The sequence below is a fragment of the Acipenser ruthenus genome, chromosome 4 (genome assembly GCF_902713425.1).
Source record: "Acipenser ruthenus chromosome 4, fAciRut3.2 maternal haplotype, whole genome shotgun sequence".
Taxonomy (NCBI): Eukaryota; Metazoa; Chordata; class Actinopteri; order Acipenseriformes; family Acipenseridae; genus Acipenser; species Acipenser ruthenus.
The window spans coordinates 40029452-40047416 of NC_081192.1; the positions used below are offsets into that span (position 1 = coordinate 40029452).

General features: G+C 36.9%; 1 protein-coding gene and 1 long non-coding RNA gene across 2 annotated transcripts in view; both read left to right on the plus strand.

The window, feature by feature from the left end:
* The first annotated feature begins 10065 nt into the window (after positions 1 to 10065).
* LOC117400267 (exostosin-1) overlaps positions 10066 to 17965 on the plus strand; it is a 124004-nt gene continuing 116104 nt past the window's right edge. Inside the window, exon 1 of the mRNA XM_033999935.3 lies at positions 10066 to 11877. Within this exon, the coding sequence (XP_033855826.1) occupies positions 10919 to 11877 (959 nt within the window). The 5' untranslated portion in view covers positions 10066 to 10918. The remainder of the gene's footprint in view (positions 11878 to 17965) is intronic.
* LOC131736879 (uncharacterized) lies at positions 12982 to 16720 on the plus strand. Its single transcript, XR_009328463.1, has 2 exons — positions 12982 to 13561; positions 13631 to 16720. It is a non-coding gene; the product is annotated as an uncharacterized LOC131736879 (long non-coding RNA).

Below are 17965 nucleotides of genomic sequence, written 5' to 3' on the forward strand. Positions count from 1 at the left end.
ACAACAGTTGCAAATATTATTAAGAAGTTTAAGATCCATGGAACTGTAGCCAACCTCCCTGGGCGCGGCCTCAAGAGGAAAATCGACCCCAGATTGAACAGAAGGATAGTGCGAATGGTAGAAAAAGAACCAAGGATAATTGCCAAAGAGATACAAGCTGAACTCCAAGGTGAAGGTACGTCAGTTTCTGATCGCACCATCTGTCGCTTTTTGAGCAAAAGTGGGCTCCATGGAAGAAGACCCAGGACGACTCCACTTTTGAAAGAAAAACATAAAAAAGCCAGACTGGAATTTGCTAAAATGCATATTGACAAGCCACAATCCGTCTGGGAGAATGTCCTTTGGACAGATGAGTCAAAACTGGAGCTTTTTGGCAAGTCACATCAGCTCTATGTTCACAGACGAAAAAATGAAGCTTTCAAAGAAAAGAACACACCATACCTACAGTGAAACATGGAGGAGGCTTGGTTATGTTATGGGGCTGCTTTGCTGCGCCTGGCACAGGGTGCCTTGAATCTGTGCAGGGCACAATGAAATCTCAAGACTATCAAGGCATTCTAGAGCAAAACGTACTCCCCAGTGTCAGAAAGCTCTGTCTCAGTCGCAGGTCATGGGTCCGCCGACAGGATAATGACCCAAAACACACAGCTAAAAGCACCCAAGAATGGATAAGAACAAAACATTGGACTATTCTGAAGTGGCCTTCTATGAGTCCTGATCTGAATCCTATCGAACATCTATGGAAAGAGCTGAAACTTGCAGTCTGGAGAAGGCACCCATCAAACCTGAGACAGCTGGAGCAGTTTGCTCAGGAAGAGTGGGCCAAACTACCTGTTAACAGGTGCAGAAGTCTCACTGAGAGCTACAGAAAACGTTTGATTGCAGTGATTGCCTCTAAAGGTTGTGCAACAAAATATTAGGTTAAGGGTCCCATCATTTTTGTCCATGCCATTTTCATTTGTTTTATTATTTACAATATTATGTTGAATAAAAAATCAAAAGCAAAGTCTGATTTCTATTAAATATGGAATAAACAATGGTGGATGCCAATTACTTTTGTCAGTTTCAAGTTATTTCAGAGAAAATTGTGCATTCTTCGTTTTTTGTGGAGGGGTACCAACAAATTTGAGCACGTCAGTATATATATATACTGTATATATATATACTGTGTATATATATATATATATATATATATATACATTTTTTTAAATAAAATGTATCTTGCTATATTCTATTTAAAACCAATCAGTTATTCTATATGGATTCAACTATATATATATATATATATATATATATATATATATATATATATATATATATATATATATATATACATATAGCAAATAGATTGCTAACTGTCTTTTATAGATGACATTAAGTATCAGTCACAGCATTTTCCATAATGATTTGGTGAACTAATTATTCTAAACGAAGAGAAAATGAGATAACAAATGAATCTTCTCAATCAATATAGAAGATAATCTTGCTACAGCCAAACTGAATTTATTTACCAGCAAATGCATTATTCTAATTTCAATATGGGGGAGGGGGGGTTTGCCGATTTTGGCTGGGTAACCAGTGAGAGAGCTACATTGACCTTTGTGCTTCTGTGGGTTTAGGAAGGAAAGGCAGCTGGGGCAAATTCACCTCTTGACCACTACTGGTCAGGTGTCAGATGAGTAAAGATGAGAGACTTCCCTGGGTAGGCCCTTGGCTTCATAATACAGTAGCTTGGTAACATTGGTTGCTTGGATTTGGTGAGTGAAATGAGGTGATTGGTTTGCAGGAATGGGGGTTACCTGTTGCATCTTCAGTCCTCCTGATCGGTAAGAGGGTTGCAGTGGTGAGGCATTATTTGTATAGGGCATTTCAAAACTAGAAAAGATTAAATCCAGCTATTACAAACTGCTTCACCTATTTCAGCTCCTGTAGCTAATCCCTTGATTTAATACATGTTCTAAACAAAAGGGGGTTTATTGCCTTGTCCAAATGAATCAGTCTCTCCTCCACAGCCAAGAGGGTTTGGGGCTAATATTAAATGTAACAAAATCAATTCATTCTTATTTACTTCACTACTGAAAAACAAACAACTCTTCATTAACCATTGGGATTGGTAAGTCATTGCTGCTGAATTTCCAATTGCAGAATTTGACAATGCTTTTTCGGTGAATTGGTTTGTAGATCACTAGGGCCTTTATATCCACTCTGCTAATTATTTATCTGCCCAGGTGGTCAAAAAGCATGTAACAACCACATGATTCTGAGAAGGACTATGATTCAAACATGATTTCTTTCTATCACATCATTTTTTTCTCAATTACTTTGTGTGTGGCTTGTTAATTTGTTTTCTTGTAATTTACAGCATATGATGTTTGGTAATGAACAAGTCTCATTTCGATAACAATCCACTGATTGAAAAACTGGATACCATTCTCAGGGTTTCCTTTGGGCAGTCACCTTGTCTCTTCGTTAGTATGAATAAAGGTTATTTTATCTTGGTTGGTAATTTTCCATTGGTATTTCTCCATGTTCTGTTAAGTAGCAACTTGAGGTAAAGAGAGTCTTTGTTTTGTGTTTCACAAATGATGTAATTGACTCGGTCAATGTAATGTCAGTTGCCATAGTACTGGTTACAAACAGAGAAATATAGTAGACAGCTTAAACAAAAGATGACTAGTATTAAAGTATAGTAATCTGAAGGCACGTATTAGCTGCCTACCAAATTCAGTATGAATAATAGATTGTGGATATAACTGGTATAAATATAGATTGTCAGTCAGATGAATTAGGCCAGCCAACCATAGCACGTTTTCAATTTTCTTTAAATCACATTTATTACTTTTCAAATTGTACTGAACTACTGTATTGACCTTTAGTACTCTATGTGGTAAAATATCTCAAACTAACCATTTTAATCAGAAATTATCTAAATCTACAAGTGAAAAGGGGGCTCTTGTATTTTGTATCTTGTATTCATCCCTGTGTTTAAAACCCTGATAAGACCATATTTGATAACAACATTAAAACCCCATTTACAGGTAATGTAATGCTAATATGGTGTTTTTTAAGGGCTTGGTGTAAAGGCAGGAAGCACTGCATCTAGATGCTTGTGTTGCTATCCCCCCAATGTAGATTGGGGTCTGTGATTTAGTATAATGTTTCAAAATGGATTTCCATGTAGTCAGGCACACACAAACCAAGATAAACATATATACTGTAGACATATTATACCTTGTTTCCTCTGATAAAGCTAAGATAATATTTCTTAGCACAGTTATGTGCAGCTGTTCAGCTGTAATAGTAATTAACTTACATAATTACAAGAATTAAACCTTTGAGGAATTGTATTACATTAATATCTACCAAACCACCCATTCTTAGCACTGCCGATGGAGTTCTATGTACAGGTGGTCTTTAGCACAGGTTTGACTGTATTATGTTTCTGGGTTTTTTTTCATTCATGAATTGGCTTGCAGGTTTATCACCTGTATTGTGGATGATCTCACTTTTCTAGCTCCATTATAAATTACATTCTATTCTATATACTTCTATAAAAACATTTCCCACTGGGTTGGTGCTAAAAGAAAAGCTAGCTAGCGAGGTCATGGTTTTGATTGATGGTTGATCACAGTTCATCTGTTCACCATGTTTATTGGGATCCCAGTACATAAGTAATTTATTTGCATGCTAGCAGTTAATTATCTATGTGTAGCAACACGGGAGGCAGGCACATGATCCCATAATAAAGGGACCGCCCACTGGGATTCCAATACAGAGAAAAAACATTTTGTTTTGTGCGGCATAAATAAGAAGTTATTTACATGAAGTTACCCATTTATTAAAGTTCAGTTACCTGTTAAAAAAAAACAGTCAATAGATTTGCCATAGGGGTTGCTTGTGTGTATCTACCATTAGCTTGCCATTGCAATTTTGTGCAATTTTGGAGTATATCTTTGTTAAGAATGTTTATTACGCCTTATATTGGTTTTCTGCTCCAACAAATATTTGAGACATAAAAAGACAGCTTGATTAGTCTTGGAAAAATAATTATATCTTGAAATTTTCATATGGTAAAATCTCTTTTGATTATCTATTCACTATTTAGTAACAAGCAACTGAACTAAAAAAAATAAGAACATAAAAAAGTTTACAAACAAGAGGAGGCCATTCGGAAAGAGAGGAGAACATAAAATACTAATAAAAAGCTTTTCAGAAAAATATTTCAAACTCAATATTGGAGCAACAGAACTAAGACCCTTTTAGAATGATTGTAACATTATATATATATATATATATATATATATATATATATATATATATATATATATATATATATATATATATATAATTTGAAACTATTTACCCTACAATTTTAGATAGTTTTCTTTTTAGTTTTTAGTTCCTTTGATGTGTATAACCCTGCCTAAATATTCTAAGTTCAAGGATACATTTATTTTAGTTAAGACAGCAGCTCTGACTGATTTGAGGGCTTATTTCCCAGTCCAAATCACAAATGTTTAAGGACAGAGTCTGATAGGGATGATACCTGGTGATTGCCATTCTAGAGAACAGAAGGAATGGCCTTTTCCTGAGGAAACTATAGGCAGTAATAATTAAGGAATCGACATGTTTATTCTACAGTACAATTTAAATACCTTGCAGGCCTTCCTGGTTTCCATGGTGGCCCTACACCTTATTGACATTGATAAGGCCGGTGTTTGGTATGCTTATGTGATAGGAGTAGGTAGGTGTGGGTGAGCCACTGGACACAAAGATAGACAGACAGAGGCGAAACTGGAGTAGTTACGCCACACAGGATTTATTTGTTGCAGCAAAGTCACGGCCAGGTACCAACAATGGTATTAACCAGGTGACAATACATGGTGGTGTACAATACAGAGGAACAAAAATCAAAAAGAGTACACTGTCAAAACACAACTATGAAATAACAGGTGCTGTGAAAATGGCAGTGCGCTGCTCCTACTACAAAGGAGGTTCTGCTGACACACCTCTGCTTACTATACTTTTCAAATAGGATTTAAAAATCCCTAAACTAATCTCTGTTCCATTTCAGTGAATTATATAGCAACACTGAGATCGATGGTTAAAACAGCTTTTGTTTCCTTGGTATTTGCTTAATGCACAGCTCCAACAAGGCATCTTTTTTCACACCGTAGTAGTGACCTGTTTGGTCCCAGGTCTCAGCACGGGGGTAGCAGGGCTTTTTTTTACAGTGAGACGCTCCGAAACAAACACAGCTGGTAACGTGTCACAGGCGCTTACTGCAGTGTCTGGCGCTCTCCTACAAACATACACATGCCTCTAAGAAGCCAGTAACGCAACTCTCTCTGTTACAGCTTATGTTTTTCTGTCCTTTAATTGCTTCAAGTCTGTTTTATGTTGTCACTTCCAAATCTCTGTGAATGAGACATGACATTTAAGGTGGATATGCAATCTTTAGAAATCAAGAAACTCACTTTTTTATGATCAACTTAAGCTCCTTACCTTCACACCAAGAAGAGAATGTAATAACATGGTATCACCTTAAAAGAGAGTTGGGCACTATAAAGTTAAATAAATATGAATATTGTTCTCTGGGTGGAAAGTACTTTAGTACTTCACTGGACCGCAGGTTAGATGACTTTAACCAAGCAGCTGTGGTAGAAAAGGGTAAAAAAAAAATTCTAAAGATGTATGGGACAAGTCCAGCCTAAACATCTTACTACACAGCACTTTTGTTATCAATCTGGACAAAACTTTGGCCTACATTCCCCACAATCCTGCTGCTGTTCTCTGGGGCCTGTCTCCATTATTCTCCTACACTCTCCAGTACCCGTACATCAAACTCCATCACACACCAACAACCAATCCTAACCACATGTGCATCCCTATTCACAGCTCAAAGAAACTCCAATAATAAACTAAAACCCAGGGATTTGATTTATCTCCCAGATTATATTGATTTCAAGCCGATGCATACCTCAACCTGAGCTGGTATTGCTACATTAAAGCTGGAGAAGTAGTGCCCAACCACAACCAAACCACCATGCCCTTCCAGCGGTTAGCACCATGTAGGACATCTGGCCCAGTTACAGTGTTTTAAGAAACCAGTTCTTATCTAAGTTTTAATTTTAAAATGTAGGCGCAAATAAATTATTATACTATTACATTTTGTTTAGAATTTAAACTTGTAAATTCCATTAACTTAAAAACAGAATACACTATATATATATATATATATATAGAATCACCGTCGAGCCCTCTTGAGGTGTCGTGGGCTAGTCGACGAAACACTGAGGATGGAAGGTGCCCACTTGAAAACCCCAGAGATGTACCCTACTTAGCTCAATCCAGACGGTTGTCATGCTGATGCGCTGGGGAGACCGCACTTTGGTTGATCCCCGGAGCCAGCATCGCAGCCGTTGTGTGTGCTGATGCGCCAGGGAGGCAAAATAAGCTGATCCCTGGAGCCAGCATTACACTTCAGCCATTAACACCAGACAGAAGGATATCTACATCATCATATGGAAGGAAACGTAAATGGATGGAGACACATATGGATCACATTAGTTTACTGTAAAGCTACGTCTTAGTTGGTGCTTATCTTGGCGAGAGCCGAGTTCAAATCAGCATGAAGTTTTAACATCTACTCTCGTGTAATGGAAATCATTATCAATGGGTAATTGGGAAATATGCAAATTTCAGCATTACAAGAGCCAATCAAATCACGTGAAAGTCGCCTAAGTCTTCTACATTCACAGCTTTTAAAAGTCAAGGCACAGTATAATCTTTCTGGCCTCCCAATAACACTGAAGCTCAATAGGCACTATTATGAACGCATGTGATAATCTGACATGTGAAACTTTTTCAGTTATGCTGTTAATTCCACTTGTGATTATATGCATTTGCACTGATGGTTACAAAATGCATCTTCAGCTCAATAAGGTCATTTTAAAGATCATTTTAAACAGATTCTGAGGTCACATTTGCAAATACCAGGCACTCCGGTATCACTTCCTGAGCTTGTACTGTACCCTTATCATCTCTGCAACTGCTTTTCACTGTGCTTCCTGAGATGTTAGACTGAAATTTGACTTTCACAGCTTACTGCTTTTAAAAGTTGATTTAACCGCAAAAGAGATTATGGACTGTGATCATTTAAGCCAAACAAGTATCATTCTTCTAAAATAATTAAAAAAGAACTAACTTTTCCTTATGAAGAAGTAATGTTTGACCTTCTCTTGTTAACAAAGCAGCTTCAGTTGGCAAGCTATATAACTTTATATGGGCAATGCAATTTACACGCATATTAATTCTGAAGCTTGGATTCAATCATAGATCTAGCAATTGCCAACATATGCATCTTGTCTATTAGCTAAGCTGAAAGGGTTTTCTAATAAAGTTCACAAGTAGTTATCTGAAATATGACCTGCCGTTTATCTCTCTTGCTTTGTCTTGTTTACAACACATCTTGCTTTGCTTGACTAGATAAATAGCCCATCTTCAAATACATACATACAAAGTATAAAGGACACTGTACATAAATGATATTGTGCAAACAGCTACCAGGGGCCATTGTTTTTCTTAATCCATGCAGCCATCTATGCCAGATAAAGTATTTATAGTTGTATTGTTAAATCAAATATTGTTTTGGATTGTATTGCTTTTTAGGTTCTCACATGCTATGTTATGTTCTTTCTGGAACAAATTATGTCCTTCTGACCATTTATCAGGAGTTTCATCTTTGCTGGTAAATTCTTTGCCTACTCTTAAATTCTTCAGACCTCATTAAAGCTGTGGTTTATATTTTACTGCCAGATTTCTCTTTACAGTGGCCCATTTAATACCGTCATAGCAAGTATTAAAAACTAGCTTGCATTCATACAGGAAATGCTGTAACACAGCTGCTGTATCTCCAGCTAGAAGAGAACAAAGAGGGTTGATGAAATATAATCTAACCTGTGATAAACAGAGGCCTGGTGGTTTTGTTTTCAAGGGTTTCTTCTTTTATTTAAATGTTATGTGCTCAAAGGTATTTAGGCAGACGAAGCTCAATACAGCTCTGCTGGAATTGTCACTGTTTCAATGTTGTTCGTTGAAAGCAACCTGTAAACTCAGATCAGAGGTATTGTACGGTCAGATTACCATTACCAATGTGGGACCATAGTAAACTACGGTAAATGCATAGTGCAAGCTTTGGTAAATGTCTGTACAAATGTACCATTGTACAGTGATCTTTTATAGAGGCTGTCTGACAACCCCAACAAAAATAAATGGCACCAAGCCCAGACAATACATCACTATGACAGAGAAACAATATTTTACAAATCAAATAAAACAAAATTACATTTTTATCTTATGCAATCCACTTTACTGTGGAATTGAAGCCTGGAATAGGAAACAGCCAACAATTTTTGCTACCTGGCAATAGACTTCTTAATGTGTTTAACCCAGCCAGTGCACACACATGCGAAGACTCCCATGATCTTGTAAATATTTGTAAAATGTGTATAAAATCAACAGTTTGAGATAAACCAAATGCATTCCTCAAGGTATATCGAAGGCATGTATTTAAATGTGTGTCAATCATGAAAGTGACATACCGACAGATAAATTCAACCAGTGGATTTCAAACAAAGACCCAAAAAGTATCCAGTTCTTGTAGCGTCTGAAGGCAAAATCAGAGATCTTTGAATCATTCTGGTCCCTTGTCACAGCAATGGCAAGCTCTTTCATGTTTAACACTGACAGGTTCCTGTGGTATGTGTGTGGTTAAGCTGTTTACTGTATTTATTCATTACTTCAATATGTTTTGAATGATAAAAATATTTGATGTTATACAGACTATATCTAATTGTAAACGTGTAAAAAAGGACCGAGCTCTAGCAGCTGTGCTTGTAAACAATGAGGTAAAACTTGAGTAGTAATGCAAGTGGACAGATGCTTTGCCTAATGTCATTGCCATTGCTGGCAAATAACCTGGCTAGCATGGAGTACTGTAAACATTTTACCAGAAACTACCCCTTCCCACCACAGGCACCCTCCTGTTGCATGGCTTGTTCCATTTAGGTTATCAGCTTTCAGGCACAAATGTGTAAAAGTGTATTTACATGTAATAATATAAATTGCACATGAATGCTAACTTACATTACATTCATCAGTTTACACAAAATACCAAGAAACACATTTCAAAATAATCCAAATGAGGTGTTTTTACCAGTCCCAGACTGGATATTTCACCTATCATACTAGGAATCTTAGTAACAGGATCCACATATTCTGTAACAATAGTAAAAGGTCACTGTCGTATGCCTTTTCTGATTCCACCAACTATGTCATTTAAATTTACCAACAATGATTTATTACTTGGCTGTGTCCAAAGCTGTGCGTATTATTCAAGAAACTTATACATATATTTCAGAGGTGTTTTGATAAATTAAGTCATTTTTAAACATTTCTTTAGTTTCTATGGGACACTCAACCAAAGCAGCCAAAACAAATCGCTAGGCAAAGTGTAGTGAATTTGCAGCTGGTTTTGCTGACCCCGAATAACACTAGGCTTGGACTACCTTACTTAAAGTCACATTAGGTAGTCCAGGATTAGTGCTAATCGGGGTCTGTGGAACCAGCCAGTACTGTTTTTCCGCTCAAATAATGCGCAGTTCCTTGTTTTCTTTATTTAAAAAAAAAAAAAAAAAAAATAGCCATCTGTTCCCAACAGATTATCTTGTTTAAAAAATATATTACCCATGTGGGGGGGGAAATTTTTTTTTTTAAAACCATATGGGGCACTGCAGCACCATTTGTATAATAGTTTATTTGCACCTGAACAGCGGTTATCAACTCGTTTCAGCGGAACATACCGTCATATATCAAAATAAAAACAAGCTTACAATACAGTACAGAAGAAAATTAGAAACGTATTCTGAAGTAGAATTACTTTGCCCACAAACATATTTTGTAACTCATCTTTAACATTACCCAAAAGTAGGCTACCATTATACATGTAAATTAAATAAAATATAAAGTCAGATATTCTCTTTAACATCTTGGTATGAGCACTTGAATACGTGGTTGGGATTATGAATGGGTGCAGCGGAAGCATCGTCTACCCGGACATGACGCCAGCCAATGGGAAAGTCTTGTGCGTGGGGGTATGACGTTGGACGCCGTAGTGTGGGGATTGGAATGTTACAGTGTAGCAGTCGGAACCACTGCATTTGGTAACTGGACACTAGGATCAGAGACTTTCTTAGTTTACAACTTTGTTCGAATTCTCTCTGTCCAGGGAAATCGGAACATTGGAATATTTGAAGCCGTGGTTATTTTTCATAACAAACCCGTGTTGCTGTGGTTGCTTTCAAAGGAAGAGAAATGCAGGGATTTGTATGGTTACAGTGCTTTAAATAAACTACGAGCTTTATTCAAGAATCATGAAATAACCCCCACATTCTTCGCGCTTCCGATTCTGTGGTGTGTTGGTCGGTCCATGGTGTTAAAATATATCTCTGCGGCACTTAGACCTCTCTGTGCTGTGCAGCACAATCAGCACAGCCTCAGACTGAGACTCAGAGAGTCACAGTGGAAGTAGTTCGCCGGTTTCAGCAAGCTGTTGTGGTCGGCTGCTGACGGCTACTCATCGGCTGTTTAAAACAGACGTGAACCCGTTGCTAGATTAGACGATACACCACCAATACAGGTTTGTAAAATGATAGACAGAAGGGGAGAAAGATAAAGAATAAAGAAGTCGCCCACATGCGCTGGACCAATCCAAGGATTTGGGAACGGAATAAGGTGGAAGATAAGAGTTTGAAATCTTTGCAGGCTGGAAGATGGCGGATTGGATCTGGAAGTGGTGATAGCAAAACTTCGTGGTTTTTGGGATTTATTTGTAAAAATATCGATCCAGACAGGACACATGCAGGCCAAAAAACGCTATTTAATCTTGCTGTCCGCCGGCGTCTGTCTAAGTCTTCTGTTCTACTTTGGAGGCTTGCAAGTTCGAGCAACGAGGAGGAATCCGAACCGGCGTGAGGATCATAGCAGAAATGGTTTACATTCGGGTCCGGATCAGACCTGGCCGCATTTTTCAGACCATTTACAACCATTTATGCCGTGGGATCAATTGGAAAACGAGGATTACAACGTGCACATATCCCCAAAACAGAAAAGGGACGCCAATGCAAGCATTTACAAAGGTAAACGGTGTCGCATGGAGTCATGCTTTGATTTCTCGATCTGCAAGAAAAATGGCTTTAAAGTATACACCTACCCTCAACAAAAAGGGGAGAAAATCTCGGAAAGTTACCAAAATATTTTGTCCGCGATTGAGACCTCCAGGTTCTACACATCAGACCCCAGCCAAGCCTGTTTGTTCGTCCTAAGTTTGGATACTTTAGACAGAGACCAGCTCTCTCCTCAGTACGTACATAGCTTGAAAACAAAAGTCCAAAACCTGCACCTATGGAACAATGGTAGAAATCACTTAATTTTTAATTTATATTCGGGCACATGGCCCGATTACACAGAAGACTTGGGATTTGATATCGGCCAGGCCATGTTGGCAAAAGCTAGCATTGGGACCGAAAACTTTAGACCTCATTTTGATGTTTCTATTCCGTTATTTTCTAAAGATCACCCCAGGACAGGTGGGGATAGGGGTTATTTGAAGTTTAATACAATCCCACCATTTAGGAAATACATGCTGGTGTTCAAGGGGAAAAGGTATTTGACAGGGATCGGGTCAGACACTAGGAATGCCTTATACCATGTACACAATGCGGAGGATGTAGTCCTATTGACTACCTGCAAACATGGCAAAGACTGGCAAAAGCACAAGGACGCCCGTTGCGATAAAGACAACGCAGAATATGACAAGTAAGTGAAGGGTTCAGTTTTTCTATCAGTTATACTATCATGTTACACTGGGGTACATAGTTACAGTTAATGTCTTATACTGCAACAGCACTACATTTATTTTTACGATGTATGCGCTCGAGGAATTACAGCACTATGGGGTTTTAACTTGTTCTTGTTGTTTATTACGTATGTATGAAGTATAGATTCATCAATCTATGACATGTAATTAAGCCCGTAAAATGCAGTCGTTAAAATTCCAACAGAACAACATCTGTGTCATGGTCACCGCCATATAATCATGTCATATGTCAGCCTGCCTGTCGTTTTAAACTTTGAAATCTCCTTGGTTAATGTCATCGGAACACATTGTCAGGCCTGACAAAATCTGATAAAGGATCTTGCTAGGTCGTTTTAGGCGTGAATGAAAAATGGAGGACAACACACACCACTCAATTATGAAACTGTGTTTGTGTAAATCATTGCTGTCAGACAAAAAATAAAATCCATGATGTTGGTCTCCTTTTTTCTTTTCTTTCTTTTTTTTTTTTTTAAAGTTGGCTTCGTAATATTTTACCAACTACCGATCTCCCCCACAGAAGTTGTCCTTGTGCAGTCCACTAACAGTGAAGTATGCTTCACAATCTTAATCCAGATAAGGAGGCCATCATTCGGGATCCCCTGTTGTATACACAATGAGCAGTTTTCTGACCAAATTCAGTCTAGTCTGTGACGTCCTCTTTGCAGACTTAGGCATTGCAGCTGTGTAGGTCAAAACAGAAAAACAGACAAAAATGTGCTGAGCTTATACTGGAGTTAATTCCAGCTGAAGTGACCCAAATCCTGGGGAGTGGCTTCCTCCATTTGTGGTAGATGAGACATAAACCACATGTGATGGAGGAACTGGTTCCAGTGTAGTTGTTGTGCACATGCAAAATAAGAGATGTGTGAGTCGTGCCCCATATGCTGAGAACCACAGCCTGTAAGTAGAGAGTGACACAGGAATGAAACTTGAGGTCCGTCCCATCCTATCCCATCTCATCCCGTGAAAAAAATGTCAGTATAATTTTTGTTCCCATCCTGTCCCACCAGAATTTCCCATCCCGTAGGCCTACTGTGCCATACACACACACACACACACACACATATATTCATTCCCATCCCATCCCGTAGGCCTACTGTGCCACACACACACACACATATATATATTCATTCCCATCCCATCCCGTAGGCCTACTGTGCCATACACACACACACACACACACACATTCATTCCCATCCCATCCCGTCTTGTCAAAAAATGCCCTGTCTCATCCCATCCCGTGATTGTTAAAAGGGAAGAGACAGCTTTCTTTTAACCACTCGCTGTATGACACATTTCAGACAGGATATTATTCGGGTTACCCTTTTTTTCGTGTGTATTTCATTCTCACCCTGTTCCTAGTTGAATTTTTAAAATGTAATCCACTACTGCCATATTATCTGTTACAAGAATAACAGGAACCACGCAAACCTACTTCAGCCATTTTATTATGCATGTGTTGATTTAAAAAAAAACAAAAACAAAAACAAAAAACTCTATGCCACAGTCTTGAGTTTCATTCCAACTTGAACTCCAAATAAGTTTAATTAATCCAATTATTTGCTGAGGTTGACATATTTAAAATCAGTTTAGGTCTTCTACATCCATTCCCACAAACATAAAGTGAAATGTATTCCCATACTGTGGGAATCCCGCGGGCCCCACGGTAGGCCCATCCTAATGTCACTCTAGTGTAAAGTGCACACATTCTAATTGAATGCCTTTGATGGCAAGGACACATTTTTAAAAGGAACCCTAAATCAGAACTTCTTGACAAAATGAAACCTACATTTACTTAACAGTACATGTGCATTCGCCTGTAGCCTTAAAAAAAACAAAAAAAACCCTCAGTTTGGCCAATGATGGCTTTTTTGATTTATCAGGTATGTCAACAAACTTAAAACATTCGATCCCTGTGATACAAAAGTGGAAAAAAGAAGAACTTCATTTTATTTGCATTATCTATTTAGCTACCAGTAATTTTCTTTTTTTAATGAGATGATCGGGAGAAGGAAGGGGATTCGTTGAAATTAAATATCCTTTCAGATTTTTAGGTTATTACTGCGGTAAATATGAGACCTGCAAAACGTTGGGTATCAATGTGAATGCTTCCCAATTGTAAAATGTTAATATTAAACAAAAAGAAGTAATCTTGTGAAAGAGTATGGATATGTGCCCCTGAGAACTGTTATTTAGACTGCAATCAGAGATGTAGTTAATATTTAATATAGCAGGGAATATTGGGACTGGGGATTGAAAACATGCAAGAGTAATAATCTTTTTTTAGCATTTAGCTGCTCAAGAGATTTTTGAATAATCAAACATTTATTTTGTTAATTACAAGGTTATTGGAAGGGTTGGATAAATCAACTTGTCCTGCTGTATTGCTTTTTATACACTTTTTTTTTGCAAAAGTTTTACTGAAATGAGCAGTGTCAGCAAACTTAATCTTCTCTGACTGAATTTTCCTCTTGAAAGACTGGATCTCTCATAAGTATATTGTATTTACACTGGGTGAAGCACAAGTTAATTTCCACACCACTTATATTATAGTATGTCTCTGAAAAAAGGGCAGGAGTCCTCTTTCCCATGAGACATCAGCCCACTTAGTGGCAGCTAGCATGATGATTAGTTGCCTTCTCTCTGAATTATCTGATAATCTCAATGTGTCCTGGAGCCATATACATTCAGTATCTAGTAACTCATTAGTCTGAAGTACCAGTAAAATAAAGGTAGAGTGGTTATCTGCAGCAAAGATCATTACAGGCTGATCCTGTAAAAACCCTTCAAAAAGATATACATAAAGACAATGAAACTGGAAGAAAATCTGAATACTGTGGCATAATCAAGAAAGATAATAAAAATAAATCTAAAGCAGTAAAAATAACCTGTTTCAAGTAAATAATAAAATGCAAAATAGAGAATTAAACATGAATAGGATAGAGAATTCAAAACAAAGATAGGAGAACCAAAAATGGAAATGGTACCAAATCCACTAAAGATAAGACAGAAGACATAGTATTTAATTTATCAAGTAAAACTGTAACCACATCCCAAAAAGCAGTATTGAGCAAAGGACTTAAGTTTATACCGACTAAAAAATACATTGATAAAGATAAACTGACCACTGAATTAAAGGAGTGGGAGAGACACATGAGATTAGCAGAATATTGGACTCCTCCGGATGGAAGAGATAAATGGTTAGATATGTATATTGAAGTACTGTAGTTAAACAAAAAATAATAGGACTAAAGAAAAAATGTAAACTTAATTTAACCAATATTGAAGAACAAGGTATGACTGAGTTGTTAAATGATGATGATACAAGTATAAGACCAGCAGATAAAGGGTCAGGAATAGTGATAATGAACACAGATAGCTATATGAAATCTGTAGAATGTGAATTAAATAATATGGAAACATATGAAGAAGTTAAAAGCAATACGATCAATAAATCGGTAAAAGAGGTTAAGGAAATTGCAGCGAGGCTATACAATAAAGGCATTATATCAAAAGAATTTTAAAAATACATGCAGCCACATAATGCAAGAACAGGCCTAGCAAGAGGAAATCCAGAGAATACATACAATTTTATTTTGCATGGATGTAAAATCCTTGTACCTAAGTGTCCGTCGTACAGAAACTTTAAAAGATTATCAAAAAGTACTAGATAATAGACTAGATAAATCAATGCCAACAGCAGAAGTGTTGAACATGATCAACATAGTTTTAGAAAACGGTTATTTTACATTTGTTGATAAGAATTTCAAACAAACCAATGGTACAGCAATAGGATCTAAATTAGGAATGCGTTTTCCCAGTACATACATGGGGAAATGGGAAGAACAATTACTTAGAAAATCAAAAAGAGAACCTTTAGAATACATTCGATTTGTAGATGATATTTTGGGGGTTTGGACACATGGAGAAGAATCTCTTTTCCAATTTCATAAAATGGCAAATGAAATACACAGTAATATTAAGGTGGACCTTCAATGGGCAAGAAAAAAAATATAATTTTTAGATATCATAGTAAAACTTGAAGAAGGTTCAATTGAGACTGACCTCTTCTGTAAATCTATTGGCATGCACCAGTATTTGCACATGTCCTCTGCACATCCGATACACACTAAAAGGGCAATCCCAAAGGGTCTAGGAATAAGAATACGAAGAATATGCTCAAAAGAAAGTGACTGTAAAACAAAGAAATGTATTAAAAACAAATCTTAAAAAAAGAGGATACAAAGAAAGAATTATAGAGACGGAGTTAAGAAAAGTGGATAAACTAAAAAGAGATGATCTACTAGATTATGAAAATAGAGATAAAAAGGTCAAGAGAGTCCCATTAGTAATGACCTACTCTAAACTTTTGCCTACTATTTCTAAAATAGTTTGGAAACACTTGCATAATTCAGAAAAATTGAAAAAAGTATTTTTTAAGGCCCCATTTGAAGCATTCAAAAGAGAAGCTAATTTAGGTGATATTTTAGTTCACAGTAAACATAAAATAATAATTGACAGAATAGGTTCTACAAATACTTGCACTAGTACATGTAAAGCGTGTACATGCATGGACAAAAGTCAAAATATTATTAAACATAAGAACACCACATATCCACTAAAAACTAATACCTACTGTAAAAATAGTAATGTTGTTTATGGAATCGCCTGTGAAAAATGTGATGAAATAAAATATGTTGGAGAGACTGGAACAACTTTATATAAAATAATTCAGAATCACCTTTCATTAATTAGAAAAAAAAAAAAAAATGAATGAACCAATAGTACAGCACTTCACCAGTCAAGGACATGACATAAATGATATCAAGTTTGTAGTATTAGAACAGCTAAAATTAGACAATGCGACATATAGAAGAATAAAAGAAAGTAAATGGATAAATAGACTGAACATGATTATGCCAGTGGGACTCAACAGAAAAGAGTGAACTAATTAACTCCAATAAATATATAACTTTTAAATAAATAAACAAAATTCATTCAAAAGTTGTGCATGCTGATGCGCTGGGGAGGCCAAGTCAAGGCTGACCCTCAGAGCCAGCATTGCATGTTAATATAAATATAAGTTTATATAAAATAATGTTAATTAGAATTAATACAGCTTTAAAGATAGAAGCAAAATTATGTCACAATATATAGAACACCATTACATCATGTACGAATAAATCATGGATTTGAATATAAACAATAACAAGTAGTTGTCATGCCGTCAAAAACCTATAAATACCTCCAATGTTCTAATTGAAACACATGCTCCCCTGAGAAAGATATGTACAAAATATCGAAACGTTGGGCAGCTGGCCCTTTGAGCTATATATATATATATGTGTGTGTGTGTGTGTGTGTGTGTATTTCAGCCTTCAGTTGTTTCACTGTCCCCTTGTCCCCTTCACCCTTGTTGCTGAGGTGTTTGGTTCCTCTCTTTCCATATACAAGCTATTTGTCCATACAGAGAAGCCATGCAGTCTAATTGGACAAGGGGAAATTATGGTAATTCAGTTTCTCCTGTGTTGTGGGAAGAGACTGTATGAACGTAGTTTTCCTTTTATCATACACATACATTAGTCCAGCATAACCTGTAAACAGCAATTCTGGTGTTGCATTAGATACATAATCCAAAATAGGCATTTGTCCATGCCAAAAAACAAAACAAGTGATAGTCTTGGAAGCCATTATGAAGAAAAAAAAAATAATACAATTGGCACTAGACTGACATTGTTTTCCAGTTTGTTCGCTAATAAATACAAAGCTATCTTTGTCAGTGTACATTTGGGCCTCTAAAGATGGGTCGTACTTTTCAGCTGGTATGATCTGAGACTGATGCTGTTTTTGCAGGGGGTCTTTGATGTCTTGAAACTGAGAAATTGGCAACCTGAACATACAGTAGGCTCCTCTTTATGCTTCCATTGGGAAACGCTTGCATTGCAAATGTTCTCCCAGTAATAATTGAGCAGTTATTTTACAGTACATATCTGCTTATTGATGCTCAGCTGCCTGCATGCTTGGTGA